The 26,734-nt window shown below is 38.5% G+C and overlaps 1 protein-coding gene across 6 annotated transcripts in view; it reads left to right on the top strand.

Moving 5' to 3' along the window:
* The window catches only part of LOC309652093 (uncharacterized protein), a gene marked incomplete at its 5' end in the record, with an annotated part of 64,568 nt that overhangs the window by 23,961 nt on the left and 13,873 nt on the right, over positions 1 to 26,734 (top strand). For 2 of the 6 annotated variants that reach the window (XM_082445622.1, XM_082445621.1), the window contains 2 exons: positions 6,569 to 6,702; positions 9,778 to 9,890. In XM_082445622.1, the coding sequence (XP_082301748.1) occupies positions 6,569 to 6,702; positions 9,778 to 9,847 (204 nt within the window). In that variant the 3' untranslated portion in view covers positions 9,848 to 9,890. Of the gene's footprint in view, positions 1 to 6,568; positions 9,891 to 26,734 lie in introns of all 6 variants that reach the window. The other 4 variants (XR_014258563.1, XR_014258565.1, XM_082445620.1 and 1 more) reach the window with 2 other exon arrangements.

The raw sequence follows: 26,734 nt of genomic DNA on the forward strand, positions 1-26,734 counted from the left end.
AGAATTTTGTAAAAGAAAACCCTGTCAACTAACATCAAAACTGATGAAGTACAAGTTTACTTTCAGCTGCTTTTATATATTAGACATCCTCAAATCCTTAGAGGGCAAAAGCAGGCAATTTGGAAACAGTGATGATGTGAAACGAACTAGGGAAAGATAAATTTGGTGAATTGCTTTGTAAGCCCCGAGGCAGGGAATGAGTCTGTTCACCAGCTGTCTGCCTATCTTCCTTAACATATCTGTTGGTACAGTAATGCCGAAGAAATGAAAACAAGCAATAGTCTTGCCAATATAGGTGAAATTCTGAACAAGTGGCCTAAATAAAGATAATTGATATGGTAAGGCAAAGAATAATGCTACATAACACTTTGCTGAATTATGTATGTTTAAGGTCTTAATCTCTAAAAGAGACATAGAGTAGTTCATAGAGATGGGATTTAAATTTGTGTAGGCCTAATAGTAATAAAAATTTTAGTTTGTCTAAAGATAAAAATAATTAAATGACTAGACTGAGGAAAAGACATAAATTTTTGTCGGTACTTTGATTAGCTCAACATCATAGATCAGTTTTAGAACACTACTATAGAAGCAAAATTGTAATACATGAATATAAATTTATTAAAATATTTGAGAAATATTTGATAATATATGAAAATATCTAACTATTGTATAACAAGTAGAGAGCCAACCTTATTTTGTCCTAACTTATTCCATTACATTTAACTAAAAGAGATTTTTAGAAAGCAAAATACATGTTATGGTAAAAATAATAACACAATGATATTCCCTCAATATATCAAACTTCTTCAGGGAAGAATAGGCTTCATAAGTCTATCAACTGGGTTACATAATGAATCCCTATCAAAGAAGATCCTGTGAAGAACATGAATAGATTTTAAATTCATGATTTTGGAGTATATATAGCAACAACCACAAAATTACAAGAAGAAGAACGCATGCAGGATTACACTTACCAAATGAAAGGGTATAGGCAGAAATAAGTCTTTCTCTCCAAGATTCAATAGATCTCCCTGTGGAGGAGACACACTAAACAAATCTCTCCTTTCCTTATCTGCCAGTCCAATGCTGAAAACAGGCCTTATTGTCTCAGCTAACTAACATTTAGGAAATTATCATGCGTTTTACTGTAACGCCTCTCACAAAGATAAAATACGAACTGAGGCAGAATGCAGAAGAGAATGAAACAAATATGTGTAGCTGAAATGCTGTCAGAAAATCTCTGATAAATTAAGGCTAAGTCCCATTTATTTGTGACAGACCCAGTTCTGGAAGGCTGCAGATACCTGAAATATATTCAAAGAACCGTTTTTCTATCTATCTGATTTGGCAGTGGAGTGCCTCTTAGTGTCCATGGTAACTCCCATAGAGTGGTTTGGAAATTCATCATTAAAAGGCTTGCACATTAAAATATAATGGATCAGCCATAGTACTTAGGTAATGTTCAGTTGCTGAACTTCAAAACAAGTTTAAGTCATTCTACACCTTTAGGAACATATTATCAGAGGAATCTATATATTAAAAACTACCCAATTTTTAAAATCCACAACAATAGTATAATTTTTCAAGTACTACAAAGTATAGCTGGTGGTTATAGTACAGAAAAGATAAAAATATGAGAGCATTTGGAAATCTAAAATAGTCTCACAAAATATAAGTGGTATATATAAGCTGTAATCTTAGAAATGTTAATAAAGAAATATGGGAAAGTACTTCTATTGATGTCCTCAAATGGCCATTTTGTTTTGTGTTCTTTATTTTAGAGGAATATAAAGTGGTTGTATTTTTAACTTCAAAACTTCTAACATTTTGGTTATCCTTTCAGCACTAAAAAGCTAACTAAATTGAGGCAAGACAGGATTTAATGTAGTGAATTGAAACTAAAGAAATCTGTCTCGGTTCCCATGTATAATCTTTCTTCGGCAGGTTTCATATTACAATTTGAGAAATTGGTTAAATGCATGGAAATACTTCATTGGCCTGCTCGAAAGCAACTGACCTTTACTCAGCCTGTTAATCAGTAAGTGAAGTCAGTGAGACGTGACTAATCCCAGAGGAACAGCTTTTGAATATACCTTAGTGTGGGTAAGACCTGGCAGAAACTCAGGATGTATTTAGCTAAAATTAAGAATGTGAAAGTCTTAATCCTTTAGTGGTTTGAAATGCATTATATACATTAAAAAAAAATAAATGTCTCCATGGGAACTGTACTCAGTCAAAAGAACTATAGGCTCCAAATACAATATACCCCCAACATTTTTAAATGAGGTCAGGAATGTTGTGGTCTGATGGAAAAATTAAAATAATTGAAACCAAATGGATAAGATTAATCACCTGGGCAAACAGTCTCAGGAAAATGCCCATGTAAGAAATGACTTCTGAGCATGTTGACATTGGACTAGAAGTTCCCTAAGTCAGAAGCACCCCCTTTAAAAGAAGGTGTCGGGACTTCCCTGGTGGCTCAGTGGTTAAGAGTCACCTGCCAAGGCAGGGGACATGGGTTCGAGCCCTGGTCCAGGAAGATCCCACATGCTGCAGAGCAACTAGGTCCGTGTGCCACAACTACTGAGCCCGCATGCCACAACTACTGAGGTCCGCGTGCCTAGAGTCCCTGCTCCGCAACAAGAGAAGCCACACAATGAGAGGCCTGCACACTGCAACGAAGACCCAATGCAGCCAAAAATTAAAAAAATAAATAAATAAAACAAGTTGTCAATTTAAAATATAACAATGAACTATAATCAAGGCCATTTAAACTTTTCTTTCATGAGGAAATTTGAAATGGAAGAAAAGTCTTGATGACTGATAAGGAGATATATTAAAGTAAGGTACTTGGAGTATAGCAATTTGTCCATTTCCCCAGTGCCATGCAATTGAGAGGATTGAAGGAGGATTCCTTTCTTCTTGACAGCTCCATCCCTATAGAAGCAATGGATGCGTCTAATTATTGTAATTGGATTACACTAGCCCATTAAGATAATTCAGTCCTTCATGCTTCCTTTATAAGAAAGGAGACTTTTTTTAATATGTATAAATTTATTTATTTACTTACTTATTTGGCTGCTGCACACCGGCTTTCTCTAATTGCAGCGAGCAGGAGCTGCTCTTCGTTGTGGTGCACGGGGTTCTCTTGTTGTGGAGCACCAGCTCTAGGCGCGTGGGCTTCAGTAGTTGCAGCACACGGGCTTAGTTGCTCCTTGGCATGTGAGATCTTCCCGGACCAGGGCTTGAACCCGTGTCCCCGGCATTGGCAGGCGGATTCTTAACCACTGTGCCACCAGGGAAGTCCCCCAAAGGAGACTTTTGTCTAGCATATTTTTCATTGTGAACATTGCCTCTCAAGTCCCTGATAAGAAGACTCTGTATGCACTAAGACTCTCCACCCCTCTACCATGTATAGACATCCTGTAAGATATAGCCTTAGCAGCCAGCTAGCCTCTTTCTGTGCCATCTTATATAAAACATACTTGAATTGTTGCTCTGCCATTGAGAATAGACTTCTATAACTCCACTCAAGAAAGATAGTCCTTATTTTCAAAAGGTATTAAAGAAATGAAGAGTATCTTACATTGGTACAGCTATTATGAAAACAATAAGGAAGTTCCTCAAAAATTTAAAAATAGAACTACCATATGATCCAGCAACCCCCCCCCCTTCTGGGTATATATCCAAAGGAAATGAAATCACTATCTCCAAAAGATATCTACACACCCATGTTCACTGAAGTATTATTCACAGTAGCCAAGATATGGAAACATCCTAAGTATCTGTCAACAGATGAATGGATTAAAAAAATGATATATATATATACAATGGAATATTATTCATAAAAAAGAAGGAAATTCTGCCACTTATGACAACATGGATGGACCTGGAGGACGTTATGCTAAGTGAATAAGCCAGACACAGAAAGACAAATACTGTATGATGACACTTACATGTAGAATCTAAAAAAGTTGAACTCATAGAACAAGAGAGTAGAACAGTGGTTGCCAAAGGCTAGGGATTGGGGGATATGGGTAGATGTTGGTCAAAGGGTACAAACTTCCAGTTATAAGATGAATAATTTCTGGAGATTTAATGTACAGTATGATGATTATAGTTAATAGTACTATACTGTATTACCAGAAATTTGCTAAGACAGTAGATCTTAAGTGAGGTGATGGATGTGTTAATTAATGTCATTTTGGTAATTGTTTCACAATGTATATGTATATTAAATCACCATGTTGCACATCTTTTAAAAAATCACATTGTACAACATAAATATATACAATTTTTATTTGTCAATCATACTTCAATAAAACTAGAAAAATAAATAAATGGATCTTACATTTTATGTATGAAAAATCAATAATATATATAAACAATGACACCAAAAACAGAAATTAGGGAATCAATAAATTATTTTAAAAGTCTTTTTCTTATAGATTCATTATGTGTTTATTGTAAATAATAAATTGCTCTGATAGACTTCAAATGTGAATCAGTTATATATGCAACTTTTTAGAAATGTTTCTAACACTTAAAGTGAGGAATAACTTAAGAACTATGTAGAACATTTGACGATCTTGATATTTCCATTTCTCTCACACTCCACGTCCAATTTTGCTCCTTCAGTATATACTCCAAATCCAACCACTTTACACCTTTACACTATACTGTTCCAAACAACCATCATCTATCACCTGCATAACGGGTCTCCCTATTTCCTGCTTCCACTCTTGCCCTCTACTGTCTTTTCTCAAAACAGCAACCAGAGTGATTCATATTTAAAACATAAGTCAGGGTCTTCCCCGGTGGTCCAGTGGTTAAGAATCTGCCTTCCAATGCAGGGGACGCGGGTTCAATCCCTGGTCCAGGAACTAAGATCCCACATGCTGTGGGGCAACTAAGCCCGCGTACCACAACTACTGAGATCACTCGCCTCAACAAGAGAGCCTGCGAGCCGCAAACTACAGAGCCCGGCGCCCTGGAGCCCACACGCCACAACTAGAGAGAGAAGACCCGCACATCACAACTAGAAAGAAGCCCGAGTGCTGCAACGAAAAGCCCACACACTGCAATGAATAAAAGATCCCTCATGCCTCAATGAAAGATCCTGCGTGCCGCAACTAAGACCCGACGCAGCCAAAAAAATAAAAAATAAAAAATAAAATAAGTCAAATCACCACTTCACTCCTCTGTTCATAACCCTGCAAATGGCTTCCCATCTTAGTCACATAAAAAGCCAAAAATTTCATGATAGCTCCTTCCTAGCCATGCACAATTTTCCCACCTCCCCGCCCCCAACCTTTAATACTCTGGCCTCCTGTTCACTAAGACTCCAGCCAGTCTCCCAACCTCAAGGCCTTTGTATTTGGTTTTCTCTCCCTATGACACTTTTCCACCAGCTTTCTCCATAGCTGATGCCCTCATCCCCTTCATGCCTTTGCTCAAATGTCGCTTCTCATCAAGGCATTTCCTGACCATCCTATTTAATATTACAACCTCCATAAACACAACTTCTTATCCCCCTTCATATTTTTTTTCTCCATAGCACTTATCACTTATACTATTTATTTTACTTACTTATTTTGTTTATGGTCCATCTTCCCTCACTAGAATGTAAGCTCCATGAGGGCAGGGATTTTTGTGTTCTTTATTCACTGCTGTATTCACACAACCTAGAACAGTATCTAGCTCAGTATGTGTTTATTGAATAAGTTAATGAATGAATGAAGCACATGAGATGACGCTTCTGACTAGGAGCACTCCTTTCCACATATGTTAATATGGAAATATTCTCTGGGTTGTTCTTTCCCTCTATCACTAGGCATTATTCTTAAGCATATTCCTGAAAAGTGTCTAAAAGTTTCCAATAACACCAGACACAGCAGCTTGATTGCTTTTAGGCATTGACCATGGGAGCATCTAACAACTGTGAACTATAATGAACTCAGTTCACATACTTGCTTCTGATGGCAATCCAAAGTGCTGACTTCTGTCTTTACAGAACTACGTGGTCCTATATTTTGCCTTCCTATATTAATAATAACAAATTAAATAAATGTGCAATTGTAGTGTCAACTACAAATTGGCACTCGCCATTGGCACTTGCCATCTACCTCTACAAGGATTAAGTCAGGTGCTGCTGCAGATGCTGATTTTCAACAACCCCTGAAAGGAGTTCAGCGGGGAGAGCAGAAATGAGGCACTCTGTGCTCTGGGAAAAACTGGCTGAACAGGTTTTCAGATAGTTAGATATTTTTAGGAGCCAATTTTATGAGCCCAATTCTTGTATCTCCTCATATCCAGAAAAACACTAAAATCCTTCATGGTGATGACTGCTCTTTGTGACTAGCAGAAACCTTCTGCAAAAAAATATGCGCTCGATTGCAGGTACTCCCCCTTCACCAAAATCACATATATACTGACCTTCCCCACTGCCTCTTTGGAGCAGTTTCTCAGAGCTATCTGGGATGCCATCTCCCAGGCTGCAGTCCTCATTTTGCCCCAAATAAACCTTAACTTGCAACTCTCATGTTGTGCATTTTTTTTATGTTGACAGTTATTATGGCGACCACGAAGGGACCCAGAGTTGACATCTCGCCTTCACCTGAACTCTACGAGGAACTGGAGCCTTGGTACCAGCAGAGGCCACTTGTGCCCATCTGCCTCCTTGGAGAGTCCAGACGAATTTGGGTAAGTCTCTCCTGGTTCTCAGATCTCCTGTATTTGTTGATGATCCTGAGTTTTATTTGGCGGTATAGCAGGTACCTGCCTCCTCCCAGTTGAAAGATATTGGGGGGGCCCCTGGTTGAAAGATACGAGGGAAATACCCAGTGGAAAGATACTGGGTGGGGCTTGGTTGAAAGATACCAGGGAATACACGCCCAGGTGAAAGATACTGGGGGGGACTGGTTGAAAGATATCAGGGTTTGCCCAGTTGTAGGAGACTGAGTGGTCTGCGCTGAGTGGTTAGGTAAGAGGCTGATCTGATGCTTTTCCTCAGTTCAGCTGCCTTAATAGAATTTGTCAGGATAGAAATGAAGATATTACATGAGAGCTTTGCTCCAAAGAAAAGGGACAAGACTCCTCCCGGCCGGTTACAGCTTTCTCAGGTGACTGAGAAATTTACAGGAATGGTGGAGGCAGAGTCCTCATACCGTGCAGTGGTCCCATAGGGAAACCCATTCATTAATTAAACACTTGCTCGTCCAGAGGTTGCAGATAAGAATTAGCCACTCAGCGATCCGAGCACCCGCGGTGGTCTTAGACCACCAAAGGGAGAAACTGAGACAAGTAAGAGGGCTGAAACGACTCTGGGGTGATGCCTAGAGGAGTTAAGCCCACCACACAACTTCATTAGTAAACTTTATCCCTGAAAAATTCAACTTTAAGATAGGAAACGGAGCCTCTCAAACACAGAAACAAGGGGCGTCAGAAAGCCAGCCTCTGACTAACACTCCAGCCAGGTTTATGTATGTACAAAAACTCATACTTGCAAGTACCTACTTAATTGGGGAACTTATACTAAAGGAGATCTCAACCTAAAAAGACCAGATTGGGGTTCTTTTGATATTCCAAAATTAATATTTTTGCACACACAGTTAGGAAAAAAAAAAAAAGCCGGACGTAAGATCAAACAGACTGAATGGAATGCTTACTTTGATTGGTATCTAGAAGCTTCTAAAAGAGGAAATGATAGAGTAACTTCTTTGCAGGAAACCAATAATTAATTACTTGAAACTATGTCAGACCAACTTTTCAAAACCATTAAAAAGAAAGAAAAGGGGGTATCTACGAAAATTATGAACCTTCAATTGCACCAGTTAAGTACACAATGCCAGTCGAAGTTTAACCGACCCCCATTTAATTCCCAACCAGTAGAGAAAGCTAGCTTGAAGGAAAAAAAAAATTCTCTTCAGAATTCTGACCCTAAGGGAATAAGTCCTACTAGGAGAACCTGATTTTCTCTCCCTGTGCCTTGAGACCAGAGGTCTCAGGAACACTTGTCTTATCTAGACCATCTCTAATTCCTGAGATTGAGAAGAAAAAAAAAACTGGAAGAAGCCTTTTAAAATTGTTTCTTATTCCAACTGTTATTTATAAACTAGTGAGTTTTATATTATGATACCTGATTCATGACTAAGATAGAAAATGCAGCTAGATCTCTTGTGTCTGTCTGGATATATGTATGTCTCAGTATGTGTCTTTGTCTTTGGATAATATTGCTGTGGTTAATTTGTAAATGAGCTCTATTTAATTGGCTTAAAGAAAAGTAAGCGCTTACAAATCAAACAATTCTAAATACAAGAGAAATTAAGCTAAATAAATTTCAGGTTCACATGAACTGGGAAATATTCAGTATTAAATTAATATTTGGTATTAATGTTTAAGTTTGTTGATCTAATTAATATAGACATGTTTCTAGAGTCATCAGCATTAAGTATAATACTTTTATTATGCCTAGGTGTAATATAAACTAAATAAAATCTTGTTATATCTGTTACAAATTTGTCAGCAAGGAAAGTAACTTGATGTGAAGAAACTTGTTAAGGAAAGAAAACGTAAATGAGATAAGAGCTTTCAGATAAACTCTATTAAGAATAATTTTGCTTTAGGAATGTCTATCTAAAATAGTGTCTCCAGATTCTGGTAACTTGCAGTTCTATAGTTGTGCTAAATTAAGTGATGGAAGCTTATTGAATAGCTAGGTCATTCCCAAATAAAATAAGATACTGAAACATTAATTACTGAACATTGGCTTACTTTCACAGAGAAACAAAAGGTATTTAGGACTATTAATGAATATGTTTGGTGCCACTTTCTCTAAAGAAAGCAAATGTTTTTAGAAAATATCACTGGTATTTATGTTCACCAATCTACAGAATGCTAACATAAAAGACAGTTCATAGTTGCTTAAGGAAAGTAAGATGTGTGTTTTCAGTAAAGAAGGCATGAAGAATGGAATTACATTTTATTAAGGGAAAAGGAAGTAGGTCTGACTTACAGGTGGCTGTTTCTGAATGGGAAAATAAAATGCTGGATATAGAAAGTGACAAAGGGTTTGTGGAAAGAGGACCCTGAGAAAAGAGTTTTGTGCATGGTCAGGATTGACTAAGTTTAAAATAAATTTAATTGAGTAAATTAATTTTAAAAGTAAGCTCAAAACTTGAATTCAAAACTCGAATTTGGCTTCTCTCTCTTTTAAGAGGACAAGATTTCTTAAAATGTTGAACTGCCTTTGATAACAGATTTCAAGTTTTTTTACCTTTTAAGTGATCTGTTCTGTATTTGCCTTTGAAATCTTTTATTGTTACTTTGGCTAAGTGAATAACTATTGTTTCACAGTGACCTGTGATCCTACCTGACTGAGTGTTCTAAATCCTTTTTTGACAAAACTTCCTAAATCAAATTCTAATGAAGTCCTTTTGACCTCTAGCCAACTTTAGGATGCTTCACAGTGCCCCTGAAACATCCCAAAGAGAGATTATAAACTAGGTTCATTTGGTACGTTAAGTTACATGGGAAGTATTGTCAAATGAGTAATAAATCTTCTTAAGTTTTAGTGTAAGGTAAATGTTATTAATATAGATATTCTAGAAATTACATGGAGTTCCTAAAATTCTGACATATCCTGGTAAAATGTTATCAGTCATAATTCTAGTTATTATCTTAAAGTGTTGTATGTCACAGCATTAACCAAGTTGCTTTGTCAGTTGCATTGAATTGTAAGCAGATTTTAAACATGCCTTAAGTCTTTTGTCATTATAGACACGGTTTCACTCTGATGCCTTTGCAAAAATGCTTCCTCTTCAAGAAGATTTATAGAAAGGACTTTTGAATAAATACAAGTTTCTGACTTTCAGACCATAATGCTGAACTGGGTAAGAAACTAAAGAATTCTAATGAAAAACCTGATGGCTTCACAAAGCTGTTAACGAAAAGGATTAGTTACATAGGACTGAGTGAACTGGTGAATATGGTTATAAATTTTATGGCTTCTATCTGACAAATTACTGGTTTAAATCTGCGTTTTCCAGGTGTAAGGAAAACCTTCCCCTCAAACTAATTATGACTTACAGTAATTGGTAAATTATACCTTTGTAAGCAGAATTGAAACATTTATCTTTTTTATCTGTTCCCTCCAGACATTGGAAACTCTTAGGTTCCCATCAGCTTTATCAGATAAATTAGGAAGGCTACCTCACTAGTAGGTATAGAAATCTCAAGGTATTTTGGGGACCTTGAAAAAGGAGGAATTCACCTAGATTTGTTAGGTGAAATCTGTGATAAGCCCTTGGTGTGACTTTCCTAGCCCTGAGAGCTCTTTTAAAAGTCCAGTCTGAGACTCCTTATAACAGTTTCAGCAAGCAAAAAGCCTATATGATCAATTATAGTTATATAAATCATCAGGCCAAGTTTATTCAGACCAGACTTATTTTGCAAACAAATTAGTCTTAATTTGGTTATATTTGGTAGAAATGAGGGTAATTTTAGAGAGAAAAAGATGTTTCAATGAATGTTAAATCCCAGTTTTGTTAATGGAGGTCTGTATTTACTAACTTCCCAGATAGTTCCTTGCTGTTATGTTATATTGATGTAAAGTTAAATTGAATTATTAAAAGGACACTCTAAGTTTGTTTCTGAAGCTTATCTCAGTAATCTATCTTTGGACGAAAATCAGAATCCCCGTGACTTGCAACCAGGGGATTATGCATACTGGAAGAGACATAATCTAAAGGACTATCTCCAACCTAGATGGAAGGACACTTATCAGAGGAGAAATTACACTCACACTAGGACAAGAAGAAGATGACATCAGAAGTAGAAAGGTTGCCCAAGATCCTAGACCTGACTTGTATGATTGTTTATAATATTTTCTTGACTTCTTAGAGCTTTGTATATGAATCAAATGTTTTCCTATCATGGGCACGATCCTATGCTAATTTTAAAAATCAATCCACACTACTGGGTATATACCCTGAGAAAACCATAATTCAAAAAGAGTCATGTACCACAATGTTCATTACAGCTCTATTTATAATAGCCAGGACATGGAAGCAACCTAAGTGTCCATTGACAGATGAATGGATAAAGAAGTTGTGGCACATATATACAATGGAATGTTACTCAGCCATAAAAAGAAACGAAACTGAGTTATTTGTAGTGAGGTGGATGGACCTAGAGTCTGTCATACAGAGTGAAGTAAGTCAGAAAGAGAAAAACAAATACCGTATGCTAACACATATATATGGAATCTAAAAAAAAAAAAAAAGGTTCTGAAGAACCTAGGGGCAGAACAGGAATAAAGACGCAGACGTAGAGAATGGACTTGAGAACATGGGGAGGGGGAAGGGTAAGCTGGGATGAAGTGAGAGAGTGGCATGGACATATATACACTACCAAATGTAAAACAGATAGCTAGTGGGAAGCAGCCACATAGCTCAGGGAGATCAGCTTGGTGCTTTTTGACCACCTAGAGGGGTGGGATAGGGAAGGTGGGAGGGAGACACAAGAGGGAGGAGATATGGGGATATATGTATATGTATAGCTGATTCACTTTGTTATACAGCAGAAACTAACACACCATTGTAAAGCAATTATACTCCAATAAAGATGTTAAAAAAAAAATCAATCCAATTGTTGGGTTTGTGGCCAATTACCTGTGTCTAGTACTTTTGGGTTATCTTGGTGGATTTCTCCCCTCCAAGGCTCTAATTGGATGGCCCTTAGGAAATTTATTCTAGAGGAAAGAAATTATAGTCCTGTTCAGTGGATTCCCTCACCTAGCCAATTAATAATACCTGCTCTGACCCTGGCCATAAAAAATGAATTTTCCTCTAAAGTTACTCAAGCTCAATCAGAGCAACAAGCAATATTTCAGCCAAGGAATAAAACCTCCCACAATTATGGGATGGATTTACGTGTTAACAACAGGCTGCAGTCATTTAAGTTTTAACGCCCCCCTTTATCTTGGGAACAATCAAATTATACTAAGGATAACCAGCCTAGTAACACTAGGAAACTGGGCTGGGAGCATTATGGACCGTGTCAAAATATAATTTTCCTGAAAGATAAGGACTGGTACAGAACAGACTAAGTCAGACCACCTGAGGATATACTGGGCTGCACCTAATGGAAGTTCTTGGCTTAATTCTTACTTATGACTTTAATAATACTGCTAGCTATGTTATTTGTATTTTGCTTGTTTTACAAGATTGTTGTTTCTGGCATTACCAAATGTGTGACTGAGCCTCCAACAAAAATACATAGTTTTATATGAGATCAATGATTGTAATAGTGTAACTCTGGATATGGAAAGATACAACAAGAGGGAATTTTTCTTGGACCATAACAGATTAGTAAGACAGGTGGTCCAGAACTACCTTTAGCAATTGTTTATAAGACCTAGTCCAGTAATAGCACACTGAGTGGCCTATCTTCGCCAGACCTAGGAATGAGCCTTCCTAGCACTGTGGGATGAAATGGTCATGAAATACCTCCCAAAGCATTGTCGAATTTATGACTATGAGGGAGCCCTGTCAACTACAAATTCGCACTCGCCATTGGCACTTGCCATCTACCTCTACAAGGATTAAATCAGATGCTGCTGCAGATGCTGATTTTCAACACCCCATGAAAGGAGTTCAGCGGGGAGAGCAGAAATGAGGCACTCTGTGCTCTGGGAAAAACTGGCAGAACAGGTTTTCAGATAGTTAGATGTTTTTAGGAGCCGATTTTATGAGCCCAATTCTTGTATCTCCTCATATCCAGAAAAACACTAAAATCATTCATGGTGATGACTGCTCTTCGTGACTAGCAGAAATCTTCTGCAAAAAAATATCCGCTCAATTGCATGTACTCCCCCTTCACCCAAATCACATATATACTGACCTTCCCCACTGCTTCTTTGGATCAGTTTCTCAGAGCTATCTGGGATGCTGTGTCCTGGGCTGCAGTCCTCACTTTGCTCCAAATAAAACTTAACTCACAGCTCTCACACTGGGCGTTTTTTTAAGTCAACAGTAGCTTTACAAGTGTGCCATAGAGAGGAATCTGTGCCAATGATTCCTTCTTATTCCTAAGTGTATATACCCAGAGAACCTGCTCTCTGTTACTTCCCGATAAGGAGCAATGGAGAGGTCTGAGAGCTGAATTTCTGTTCATGGGGTGCAGTTCTATCACTAATTTTTTTCTTTTGTCACTGAAAAACCTGGTATACATACAGTGATTGTGTATGTGTATACAGGCTTTTCATTTGAACATTTTGTAACATATTTTAAGTTGAGTATTCAGTTCAGAGACTAGTCAAATTCTACATGTAGAGTTAAATAGACTCTGAATTCTCCCACAGGAACTAAGGTAGTGAAGTGTAGCAGAACATGCCACCCCAAAATATGCCTCTTTGGCATATAAATTATTTTGAGCTAATTATTTTGACAAACAGCAGACACAGGAGATGCTCTGAAAACAGAGAAGTTGCTCTTTTGTAAGGGAAATTTACATTTATATAGTAAATCTCCACTTGTAAGTGTCTCCCTTTCTGTACCAAGAAGGAAGAAAGACTAAATCACAACAGAATCTTATCAATGGAAAAGGTACTTACTTAAATCTGCATAACAAACCTTACCCTTGTTTACTGTGCTTTTCCTGGTCACCTCCCATAACTGGTTCACCCCACACCCAACATCTTGGGGAGTTACTCAGTTTTCCTGGTATCCCCCATGTATTCATGAAGTATACATGTTAATAAAGTTCTGTTTGTTCTTCTTTTGTTAATCTGTCTTTTATTACATGGGGGACGGTCTCATCCAAGAACTCGGAAGGGTAGAGGGAAAATTATTTTTTCCTCCCCTACAGCAGCTGTAAACAATCCACCAGTTTTTAGGGGAAAGGGAAGCCTGTAGGAAACCTTTGCAGGTGAGAGGAGTTAGTAGTAGTTTGCTGTATCCTAGTGACAGTATCCCCATTTACTAGTTAGGTAGTACTATCACCAAAGTATGTGCACAAATAGCATTACACATGCTACTGCAGAATTATGAGTCATGAAAGTAAAGCAATAGCAACATCTAGAAAGCAAGCATTGGCTCTTATCGAAACCAAAGAATAAGCCCAAGGGCCCTTAGAGCTAAATTCAAAAGCTAAATGTGAATGTACTAATTTGATATCCTTTGAAGATGTTACAGTTCCTTTATTTCTTACTTGTTTCTGTGTTCTGAAAAATGAAAGCCGGAAGATGCTACATCTATTTTAAAACATCAGTTTGGGACGAGGCAAGATGGCGGAGAGTAAGACGCAGAGATCACCTTCCTTCCCACAGATACAGTAGAAATACATCTACACGTGGAACTGCTCCTACAGAACACCCACTGAACGTTGGCAGAAGACGTCAGACCTCCAAAAAGGCAAGAAACTCCCCACGTACTTGGGTAGGGCAAAAGAAAAAAGAAATAACAGAGACAAAAGAATAGGGACGGGACCTGCACCAGTGGGAGGGAGCTATGAAGGAGGAAACGTTTCCACACACTAGGAAGCCCCTTCGTGGGCAGAGACTGCGGGTGGCAGAGGGGGGAAGCTTCGGAGCCACGGAAGAGAGTGCAGCCACAGGGGTACGGAGGGAAAAACGGAGAGATTCCTGCACGGAGGCTCGGCGCCGAGCAGCACTCACCAGCCCGAGAGGCTTGTCTGCTCACCCGCCAGGGCGGGCAGGGGCTGGGAGCTGAGGCTCCGGCTTCGGTGCTAGCCAGGAGGGAGTCCGGGAAAAAGTCTGCAGCTGCCGAAGAGGCAAGTGACTTTTTCTTGCCTCTTTGTTTTGCAGCGCGCAAGGAGAGGGGATTCAGAGCGCCGCCTAAACGAACTCCAGAGACGGGCGCGAGCCGCAGCTATCAGCGTGGACCCCAGAGACGGGCAGGAGACGCTAAGGCTGCTGCTGCCGCCACCAAGAAGCCTGTGTGTGAGCACAGGTCACTCTCCACACCGCCCCTCCCGGGAGCCGGTGCAGCCCGCCACTGCCAGGGTCCCGTGATCCAGGGACAACTTCCCCGGGAGAACGCACGGCGCGCCTCAGGCTGCTACAACGTCATGCCGGCCTCTGCCGCTGCATGCTCGCCCCGCATCCGTACCCCTCCCTCCCCCCGGCCTGAGTGAGCCAGAGCCCCCGAAGCAGCTGCTCCTTTAACCCCGTTCTGTGTGAGCGAAGAACAGACGCCCTCAGGCGACCTACATGCAGAGGCGGGTCCAAATCCAAAGCTGAACCCTGGGAGCTGTATGAACAAAGAAGAGAAAGGGAAATCTCTCCCAGCAGCCTCAGAAGCAGCGGATTAAAGCTCCACAAACAACTTGATGTGCCTGCATCTGTTGAATACCTGAATACACAATGAGTCATCCCAAATTCAGGAGGTGGACGTTGGGAGCAGGAGATATTAATTTTCCCCCTTTTCCTTTTTTTGTGAGTGTATATGTGTATGCTTCTGGGTGATATTTTGTCTCTATAGCTTTGCTTTCACCATTAGTCCTAGGGTTAGGTCCGTTGGTTTTTTTTTTTTTTCTTTTTTTTTTACTTAAAAAATTTTCTTTTCCTAATAAATGTTTTCTTAGTAATTTTTTCCTTATTTCCTACTTGTAGAAATTAAAAAAAATTTTAATAAGTTTTTTCATATTTTTTATTTTTAAAAATTAAAAAATTTCTTTTCTTAATAAATTTATTCTTAATTTTTTTTTCTTATTTTTTATTATAATACTTTTATTTTATTTTATTTTATCCTCTCTTTTTCTTTCTTTCTATTTTTTTCTCCCTTTTATTCTGAGCCATGTGGATGAAGGGCTCTTGGTGCTCCAGCCAGGCATCAGGGCTGTGCCTCTGAGGTGGGAGAGCCAACTTCAGAACACTGATCCACAAGAGACCTTCCAGCTCCACGTAATACTAAACGGCGAAAATCTCTCAGACACCTCCATCTCAACATCAAGACCCAGCTTCATTCAACGACCAGCAAGCTACAGTGCCTGACACCCTATGCCAAACAACTAGCAAGACAGGAACACAGCCCCATACATTAGCAGAGAGGCTGCCTAAAATCATAATAAGGCCACAGACACCCCAAAATACACCACCAGACATGGACGTGCCCACCAGAAAGACAAGATCCAACCTCATCCACCAGAACACAGTCACTAGTTCCCTCCACCAGGAAGCCTACACAACCCACTGAACGAACCTTAGCCACTGGGGACAGATACCAAAAACAACGGGAACTACGAACCTGCAGCCTGTGAAAAGGAGACCCTAAACACGGTAAGATAAGCAAAATGAGAAGACAAAAAAACACACAGCAGGTGAAGGAGCAGGGTCAAAACCCACCAGACCTAACAAATGAAGAGGAAATAGGCAGTCTACCTGAAAAAGAATTCAGAATAATGATAGTAAAGATGATCCAAAATCTTGGAAATAGAATAGACAAAATGCAAGAAACATTTAACAAGGACATAGAAGAACTAAAGAGGAACCAAGCAATGATGAAAAACACAATAAATGAAATTAAAAATACTCTAGACGGGATCAACAGCAGAATAACTGAGGCAGAAGAACGGATAAGTGACCTGGAGGATAAAATAGTGGAAATAACTACTGCAGAGCAGAATAAAGAAAAAAGAATGAAAAGAACTGAGGACAGTCTCAGAGACCTCTGGGACAACATTAAACGCACCAACATTCGAATTATAGGAGTCCCAGAAGAAGAAGAGAAAAAGAAAGGGACTGAGAAAATATTTGAAGAGATTATAGTTGAAAACTTCCCTAATATGGGAAAGGAAATAGTTAATCAAGTCCTGGAAGCACAGAGAGTCCCATACAGGATAAATCCAAGGAGAAACACGCCAAGACACATATTAATCAAACTATCAAAAATTAAATATAAAGAAAACAAATTAAAAGCAGCAAGGGAAAAACAACAAATAACACACAAGGGAATCCCCATAAGGTTAACAGCTGATCTTTCAGCAGAAACTCTGCAAGCCAGAAGGGAGTGGCAGGATATACTTAAAGTGATGAAGGAGAAAAACCTACAACCAAGGTTACTCTACCCAGCAAGGATCTCATTCAGATTTGATGGAGAAATTAAAACCTTTACAGACAAGCAAAAACTGAGAGAGTTCAGCACCACCAAACCAGCTTTACAACAAATGCTAAAGGAACTTCTCTAGGCAAGAAACACAAGAGAAGGAAAACACCTACAATAATAAACCCAAAATATTAAAGAAAATGGGAATAGGAACATACATATCGATAATTACCTTAAATGTAAATGGATTAAATGCTCCAACCAAAAGACATAGACTGGCTGAATGGATACAAAAACAAGACCCATATATATGCTGTCTACAAGAGACCCACTTCAGACCTAGGGACACATACAGACTGAAAGTGAGGGGATGGAAAAAGATATTCCATGCAAATGGAAATCAAAAGAAAGCTGGAGTAGCAATTCGCATATCAGACAAAATAGACTTTAAAATAAAGACAAAGAGACAAGAGACAAAGAAGGACACTACATAATGATCAAGGGATCGATCCGAGAGGAAGGTATAACAATTGTAAATATTTATGCACCCAACATAGGAGCACCTCAATACATAAGGCAAATACTAACAGCCATAAAAGGGGAAATCGACAGCAACACAATCATAGTAGGGGACTTTAACACCCCAATTTCACCAATGGACAGATCATCCAAAATGAAAATAAATAAGGAAACACAAGCTTTAAATGATACATTAAATAAGATGGACTTAATTGATATTTATAGGACATTCCACCCAAAAACAACAGAATACACATTTTTCTCAAGTGCTCATGGAACGTTCTCCAGGATAGATCATATCTTGGGTCACAAATCAAGCCTTGGTAAATTTAAGAAAATTGAAATCGTATCAAGTATCTTTTCCAACCACAACGCTATGAGACTAGATATAAATTACAGGAAAAGATCTGTAAAAAATACAAACACATGGAGGCTACACAATACACTACTTAATAACGAAGTGATCACTGAAGAAATCAAAGGGGAAATCAAAAAATACCTAGAAACAAGTGACAATGGAGACAGGACGACCCAAAACCTATGGGATGCAGCAAAAGCAGTGCTAAGAGGGAAGTTTATAGCAATTCAAGCCTACATCAAGAAACAGGAAACATCTCGAATAAACAACCTAACCTTGCACCTGAAGCAATTAGAGAAAGAAGAACAAATAAACCCCAAAGCTAGCAGAAGGAAAGAAATCATAAAGATCAGAGCAGAAATAAATGAAAAAGAAATGAAGGAAACAATAGCAAAAATCAATGAAACTAAAAGCTGGTTCTTCAAGAAGATAAACAAAATTGATAAACCATTAGCCAGACTCATCAAGAGAAAAAGGGAGAAGACTCAAATCAATAGAATTAGAAATGAAAAAGGAGAAGTAACCACTGACACTGCAGAAATACAAACAATCATGAGAGATTTCTACAAGCAACTATATTCCAATAAAATGGACAGCCTGGAAGAAATGGACAGATTCTTAGAAATGCACAACCTGCCGAGACTGAACCAGGAAGAAATAGAAAATATGAACAGACCAATCACAAGCACTGAAATTGAAACTGTGATTAAAAATCTTCCAACAAACAAAAGCCCAGGACCAGATGGCTTCACAGGCGAATTCTATCAAACATTTAGAGAAGAGCTAACACCTATCCTTCTCAAACTCTTCCAAAATATTGCAGAGGGAGGAACACTCCCCAACTCATTCTACGAGGCCACCATCACCCTGATACCAAAACCAGACAAAGATGTCACAAAGAAAGAAAACTACAGGCCAATATCACTGATGAACATAGATGCAAAAATCCTCAACAAAATACTAGCAAACAGAATCCAACAGCACATTAAAAGGATTATACACCATGATCAAGTGGGGTTTATTCCAGGAATGCAAGGATTCTTCAATATACGCAAATCAATCAACGTGATACATCATATTAACAAATTGAAGGAGAAAAACTATATGATCATCTCAATAGATGCAGAGAAACCTTTCGACAAAATTCAACACCCGTTTATGATAAAAGCCCTGCAGAAAGTAGGCAGAGAGGGAACTTTCCTCAACATAATAAAGGCCATATATGACAAACCTACAGCCAACATTGTCCTCAATGGTGAAAAACTGAAACCATTTCCACTAAGATCAGGAACAAGACAAGGTTGCCCACTCTCACCACTATTATTCAACATAGTCTTGGAAGTGTTAGCCACAGCAATCAGAGAAGAAAAAGAAATAAAAGGAATCCAAATCGGAAAAGAAGAAGTAAAGCTGTCATTGTTTGCAGATGACATGATACTATACATAGAGAATCCTAAAGATGCTACCAGAAAACTACTACAGCTAATCAATGAATTTGGTAAAGTAGCAGGATACAAAATTAATGCACAGAAATCTCTTGCATTCCTATACACTAATGATGAAAAATCTGAAAGTGAAATTAAGAAAACACTCCCGTTTACCATTGCAACAAAAAGAATAAAATATCTAGGAATAAACCTACCTAAGGAGACAAAAGACCTGTATGCAGAAAATTATAAGACACTGATGAAAGAAACTAAAGATGATACAAATAGATGGAGAGATATACCATGTTCCTGGATTGGAAGAATCAACATTGTGAAAATGACTCTACTACCCAAAGCAATCTACAGATTCAATGCAATCCCTATCAAACTACCACTGGCATTTTTCACAGAACTAGAACAAAAAATTTTACAATTTGTATGGAGACACAAAAGACCCCGAATAGCCAAAGCAATCTTGAGAACGAAAAATGGAGCTGGAGGAATCAGGCTCCCTGACTTCAGACTATATTACAAAGCTACAGTAATCAAGAGAGTTTGGTACTGGCACAAAAACAGAAATATAGATCAATGGAACAGGATAGAAAGCCCAGAGATAAACCCACGCACATATGGTCACCTTATCTTTGATAAAGGAGGCAAGCATATACAGTGGAGAAAAGACAGCCTCTTCAATAAGTGGTGCTGGGAAAATTGGACAGGTACATGTAAAAGTATGAAATTAGAACACTCCCTGACACCATACACAAAAATAAACTCAAAATGGATTAAAGACCTAAGTGTAAGGCCAGACACTATCAAACTCTTAGAGGAAAACATAGGTGGAACACTCTATGACATAAATCACAGCAAGATCCTTTTTGACCCAGTTCCTAGAGAAATGGAAATAAAAACACAAATAAACAAATGGGACCTAATGAAACTTAAAAGCTTTTGCACAGCAAAGGAAACCATAAACAAGCCCAAAAGAAAACCTTCAGAATGGGAGAAAATATTTGCAAATGAAGCAACTGACAAAGGATTAATCTCCAAGATTTACAAGCAGCTCATGCAGCTCAATAACAAAAAAACAAACAACCCAATCCAAAAATGGGCAGAAGACCTAAATAGACATTTCTCCAAAGAAGATATACAGATGGCCAACAGACACATGAAAGAATGCTCAACATCATTAATCATTAGAGAAATGCAAATCAAAACTACAATGAGGTATCATCTCACACCGGTCAGAATGGCCATCATCAAAAAATCTAGAAACAATAAATGCTGGAGAGGGTGTGGAGAAAAGGGAACACTCTTGCACTGTTGGTGGGAATGTAAATTGATACAGCCACTATGGAGAACAGTATGGAGGTTCCTTAAAAAACTAAAAATAGAACTACCATATGACCCAGCAATCCCACTACTGGGCATATACCCTGAGAAAACCATAATTCAAAAAGAGTCATGTACCAAAATGTTCATTGCAGCTCTATTTACAATAGCCAGGACATGGAAACAACCTAAGTGTCCATCATCAGATGAATGGATAAAGAAGATGTGGCACATATATACAATGGAATATTACTCAGCCATAAAAAGAAATGAAATGGGGGTATTTGTAATGAGGTGGATGGAGTTAGAGTCTATCATACAGAGTGAAGTAAGTCAGAAAGAGAAAAAGAAATATAGTATGCTAACACATATATATGGAATCTAAGGAAAAAAGAAAAAAAAAAGGTCATGAAGAACCTAGTGGCAAGACGGGAATAAAGACACAGACCTACTAGAGAATGGACTTGAGGATATGGGGAGGGGGAGGGGTGAGATGTGACAGGGTGAGAGAGTGTCATGGGCATATATACACTACCAAATGTAAAATAGATAGCTAGTGGGAAGCAGCCTCATAGTACAGGGAGATCAGCTCGGTGCTTTGTGGCCACCTAGAGGGGTGGGATAGGGAGGGTGGGAGGGAGGGAGATGCAAGAGGGAAGAGATATGGGAACATATGTATATGTATAACTGATTCACTTTGTTATAAAGCAGAAACTAACACACCATTGTAAAGCAATTATACTACAATAAAGATATTTAAAAAAAAAAAAACAAGAACAATAAGAATTGAGTAATGTAGCAACAACAAAAAATAAAATAAAATAAAAAATAAAACATCTGGGCTTCCCTGGTGGCGCAGTGGTTGAGAATCTGCCTGCCAATGCAGGGAACACGGGTTCAAGCCCTGGTCTGGGAAGATCCCACATGCCGCGGAGCAACTAGGCCCGTGAGCCACAGCTACTGAGCCTGCGTGTCTGGAGCCTGTGCTCCGCAACAAGAGAGGCCGCGATAGTGAGAGGCCCGCGCACCGCGATGAAGAGTTGCTGCCGCTTGCCACAACTAGAGAAAGCCCTCTCACAGAAACGAAGACCCAACACAACCAAAAATAAATAAATTAATTAATTAATTATTTAAAAAAAAATAAAACATCAGTTTGGTATATAAGGCAGCAATTATGGCAAACCCTTTTTGAATTAAAAATCAGAACAAATGGTCAATGCTACTTAACAAAAGTACTTGATCATGAATATATTTTCAGTGAAATATTTAATGAAAAAAGGAGATAATTGATCATTGTGATTATTATTATGTGGTACTTTGTACGATAGTAGAGAAACCAAAAAATGTTCCCTCCTATTCATTTGCAGAAGGTTCTTAACAAAGAGCTCATATATGCCTAAGGATATTTCAGAGTTGCTGAATATGCCTAAATATACAACTAATAATTCTTCACTGAGCTTGTGAAAATAGATAATTTATCTGAATATCTGAATGCAGGAGAGTAACAGACAGGATGCAGTCCAGAAAATGAAACAGTCGCATTAATGAGGGGTGTAGATCTCTCACTGAATGCATTCTTTTACCCCCAAAACATAAGCTATTTGATATCACAGTTGACAATATGGCAGAACTGAAAAATAGTTTTCCTATTTAAAAAATATGTTTCTTTGAATTTTATAGGAATGAAACTTTTAAAATGCCATGTCTGAAAGATGGCTTCAGGGATAGATAGTAAATTATGAAACCTGAACCAAGTGCTCAGGGAATAAGGATGTCTTCACCAAATTGATTTTCTTATGAAATGTAGCTAAATTCATTTTTGTTCAAATTTTTGTTGAATAAGAATATTCTAAAGAATATTAATAAAACCAAATTCAATTGTATTAGATTAATGAAAACCAAAACAAGCTATTTTTTTATGCTTGAACGTGTGGTACATTTTCAGATTGTCATTTTGAAAAATAATCACTCTCCAGTAGTCTAGATATAGAAGGTGAATTTGTGTGTTTACTTGTGTTTTCCTATTTTCAAAAAATAGGAAAAAAAACCCCTCAGACAGGAGATTTATTGTGATGTTTCATTTTTTTATGAAAATGCAAAATAACCTGCTTAATCAATTGGAAATTGTAGTTAGGTAGATAATGGGAATGTAAGATTTCCCATATATAAAGAAAGCAGGTTGATAGAAAGAAATTTGAATATTTGATACTTAGATATTTTTATCCTTTCTCTCACTTTCCAAATTCAGCTTTGTGTGTTTTCTGCATGCAGCTATGACAGAAGCTATGTGCCCTGGCCCCAGCTCTGGGTGTTGGTGCAGGTCAGGCCACATGCCGAGTGCTAAACAATTTACCAGCTGTGTATCAGAGTGTGAGCACAGGGGGATCTGCCACAAACTATTCCTATTCATCACATGGGAAAGATGAGAGACCAAAAAAATGAAAGAAAGAAAGAAGGACAAGAAATGCATATTTTTCTGAGCTCTACTCTTTAGGAAGGATCTCAATTACATCTTTTCTTTGTCTGAGCTTAAATAATGGAACTCATGAACCTGCAATCTTAATGAGAAAAAAAGGCTAGGGGTGGGGGAGGAGATACCATGTCCAACGTAGTGGGAAGAGAAGAGAAGCGAAGACAATAGTTTTAAACAGATGAGAACATGTGAAGCATGTTGCTCATGAAAAACCTTACCACTACTTTGTGAAGATTTGTGAATTAATCTACCAAATATCATTATGAAATGGATATTGTTTTGGTTTTGTTTTTAATTTTATTTATCTATTTATTTATGTCTGGGTTGGGTCTTCATTGCTGCACATGGGCTTTCTCTAGTTGCAGCGAGCGGGGGCTACTCTTCATTGCGATGCGTGGGCTTCTCATTGCGGTGGCTTCTCTGGTTGCAGAGCATGGGCTCTAGGCCTGCAGGCTTCAGTAGTTGTGGCACTTGCACTCAGTAGTTGTGGCTCGCAGGCTCTAGAGCGCAGGCTCAGTAGTTGTGGCACACGGGCTTAGTTGCTCCGCGGCATGTGGGATCTTCCTGGACCAGGGCTCAAACCCGTGTCCCCTGAATTGGCAGGCGGATTCTTAACCACTGCACCACCAGGGAAGCCCTGAAATGGATATTTTTAATGCCACAGAATAAAATACAAGGGATAAGAAAGGGAACCAGCTTAACTGATTATTTACCCAATTTCATTTTTTGGATGCATTTATTTTCACCTCCCATTTATTTGAGGGTATTTATTTCAAAATGGTAGCAAAATTATCAAACTAAATTTAAACGTCTTGGCTAACTTTTCTAAGTTTTAGGATGCTCTAGGTATGTTTTGACAATTAAAAAAGAAAAATAAAATATCCCACCACCTTCCTCTTGTAACAGGGAAGAACAAAACCTGACTCCATGTTGGATCTGTTTCTTTTACTTTGACCTTTGCTTTCCATTACTTTTGTTCTGTCTATAGCTATAGACATACATAAGGGCCTGCCTCGGGGAACCCTGCCCCTCTGCCTGAATGTTAAACTAAAGTGCCTTTGTTGAGCTCACAGGGAAACACCGCGACCTTGCCCACCTGTGAATGGCTGCAGAAAAGAAGAAATTAACACATCCCCTCCCCAAAGCTGGCCAAAACCAGGAGATATTTTGCAAGACTTATGGCCTTTTTACTTTACTTCCTCACCTCCTCCCCCTCTCTGTTCTATAAAAGAAACTAGCATCCAGACCCCGATAAGACGATATTTTAGGACCCTAGTCAGCCATCTTCTCAGACACCCAGCTTTCCGAATAAAGTCGTTATTCCTTGCCTCAACACCTTGTCTCCAATTTATTGGCCTGTTGTGCCGCGAGCAGAGAGAGCTTGGACTCAGTAACACTCTCAAAAGGTTACCTTGATAGGCAGTATAATGTGACTCAGGAAACTAGTTCTCTAGTCTTATTCTGCCAGTTCCTTCCTAGCTGTGTGTTGTGAGACAAAGAGCTAACCTCTCTGGAGCTAGATTTCTTTGTCTTTAAAATGACAGGGTTGGACTGGACCATCTGCAGGGCTCTTTTTCCTTTTTTTTTTTTGTTGTTGTTGTTGGCCACACCATGCAGCTTGTGGGATCTTAGTTCCCCAACCAGGGATTGAACCCAGGCCTTCAGCAGTGAAAGTGCCAAGTCCTAACCACTAGACTGCCATGGAATTCCCTCTTTTTTCCATTTTAAAATTCTGTACCTTTTAAAAATTATTATTCCTATTTTTAAGCTGCGCCTACTTGGTACAGAACAAAAGAGAGACTGGAAGAAAATGAGTTAGATAACCAAAATCAATTTAGGCAAGGAAAAAAAATTGTAGGCTTGAATTATCCAAATACACATAAATGCCCATAAGAGATATATAATTTCTAGAACTTCTGTTTACTTCATAGCATATAATTACATTATTTTGTAATGCAATTAATAATATTCAAAATGCCTCCATTTTGAAGAAGATTAATTTTAAATCTTTTACTAAAAGGTCACTTCTTTTACAAGTACAAAACATTGCTAAAAACACTTAAATGGCCAATATGATATTTATCAGTAGCACCATTTGAGGCAGAATTGCTTTCCCATATTCCTAGCAAAAGGGCATTTTCAAAGTCACACATGAGATGAAACTTCCATACTCTTCACTTGTGATATTTAGTTATCACCATGGGATATATTTTTCTGGTATTTTGGTATAAAAAGCATTATGACATCTAAAGAAAAGTTGATGCTTTTTGTGACTTGAATTTCAGGGTTTAAAAAAATGCTTCTTTGCCATCATGAAAATGGGTAATGCCAAGAAACAGGTCTTAAATGTGTTACACCTCAATGTTAGAACTAATTTACAAAGAGGCCATTTTGTAAGTTTGTATTTGTAAATGAATATTTGTAACCAGTGGGATTCAGGACACACTACCCTAAATATGGCACCTTGGCATATTGAATTTTTTTTTATTGGAGTATAATTGCTTTACAATCTTGTGTTAGTTTCTGCTGTACAAAGAAGTGAATCAGCTATATGTATACATACATCCCCTCCTTCTTGGACCTCGCTCCCCACCCCATTCCACCCATCTAAGTCATCACAGAGCACTGAGCTGAGCTCCCTGTGCTATACAGCAGGTTCCCACTAGCTAGCTATTTTGCACATGGTAGTGTATGTATGTCAAACCTAATCTCCCAATTCGTCCCACCCTCCCCTTCCCCACACCCCCCGTGTCAGCACATCCATTCTCTATGTCTGCATCTCTATTCCTGCCCTGCAAATAGGACCATTTTTCTAGATTCCATATATATGTTAGCATACTGTATTTGTTTTTCTCTTTCTGACTTACTTCACTCTGTATGACAGACTCTAGGTCCATCCACATCTTTACAAATGACCCAATTTCGTTCCTTTTTATGGCTGAGTAATATTCCATTATATATATGTACCACATTTTCTTTATCCATTCATCAGTTGATGGACATTTAGGTTGTTTCCATGTCCTGGCTATTGTAAATAGTGCTGCAATGAACATTGGAGTACATATGATTTTTGAATTATGGTTTTCTCAGGGTATATGCCCAGTAGTGGGATTGCTGGGTCATATGGTAATTCTATTTTTAGTGTTTTAAGGAGCTGTATACTGTTCTCCTTAGTGGCTGTATCAAATTACATTCCCACAACCAGTGCAAGAGGGTTCCCTTTTCTCCACACCCTCCCCAGCATTTATTGTTTCTAGGTTTTTTGCATATTGAATATTTTAAACTGAAGGAGTTTGAGAAAACAGCAGAAACACGAAGGTCACTCTGAACTCCACCCCCACCCCTCCCTGCCACAGCCCTTCCCCTGAAACAGGTCATAAAACCTTCATATGAGGCTGTGTCCTCCCTATACCCAGAGGAAAGGACCCATCCTGTTGTAGGAAGGGGGACCCCTTCAAGGGCCCGAGAGTGGGCTCTTGTCTAACACTCAGAAATGAATTGTCTGAGGAGGCACATGTGCTGACAAAGCACGAGACTTTATTGGGAAGGGGCACCCGGGCAG

This window comes from Balaenoptera physalus (genome assembly GCF_965194825.1).
Source record: "Balaenoptera physalus genome assembly, chromosome: X".
In the NCBI taxonomy this organism is placed as follows: Eukaryota; Metazoa; Chordata; class Mammalia; order Artiodactyla; family Balaenopteridae; genus Balaenoptera; species Balaenoptera physalus.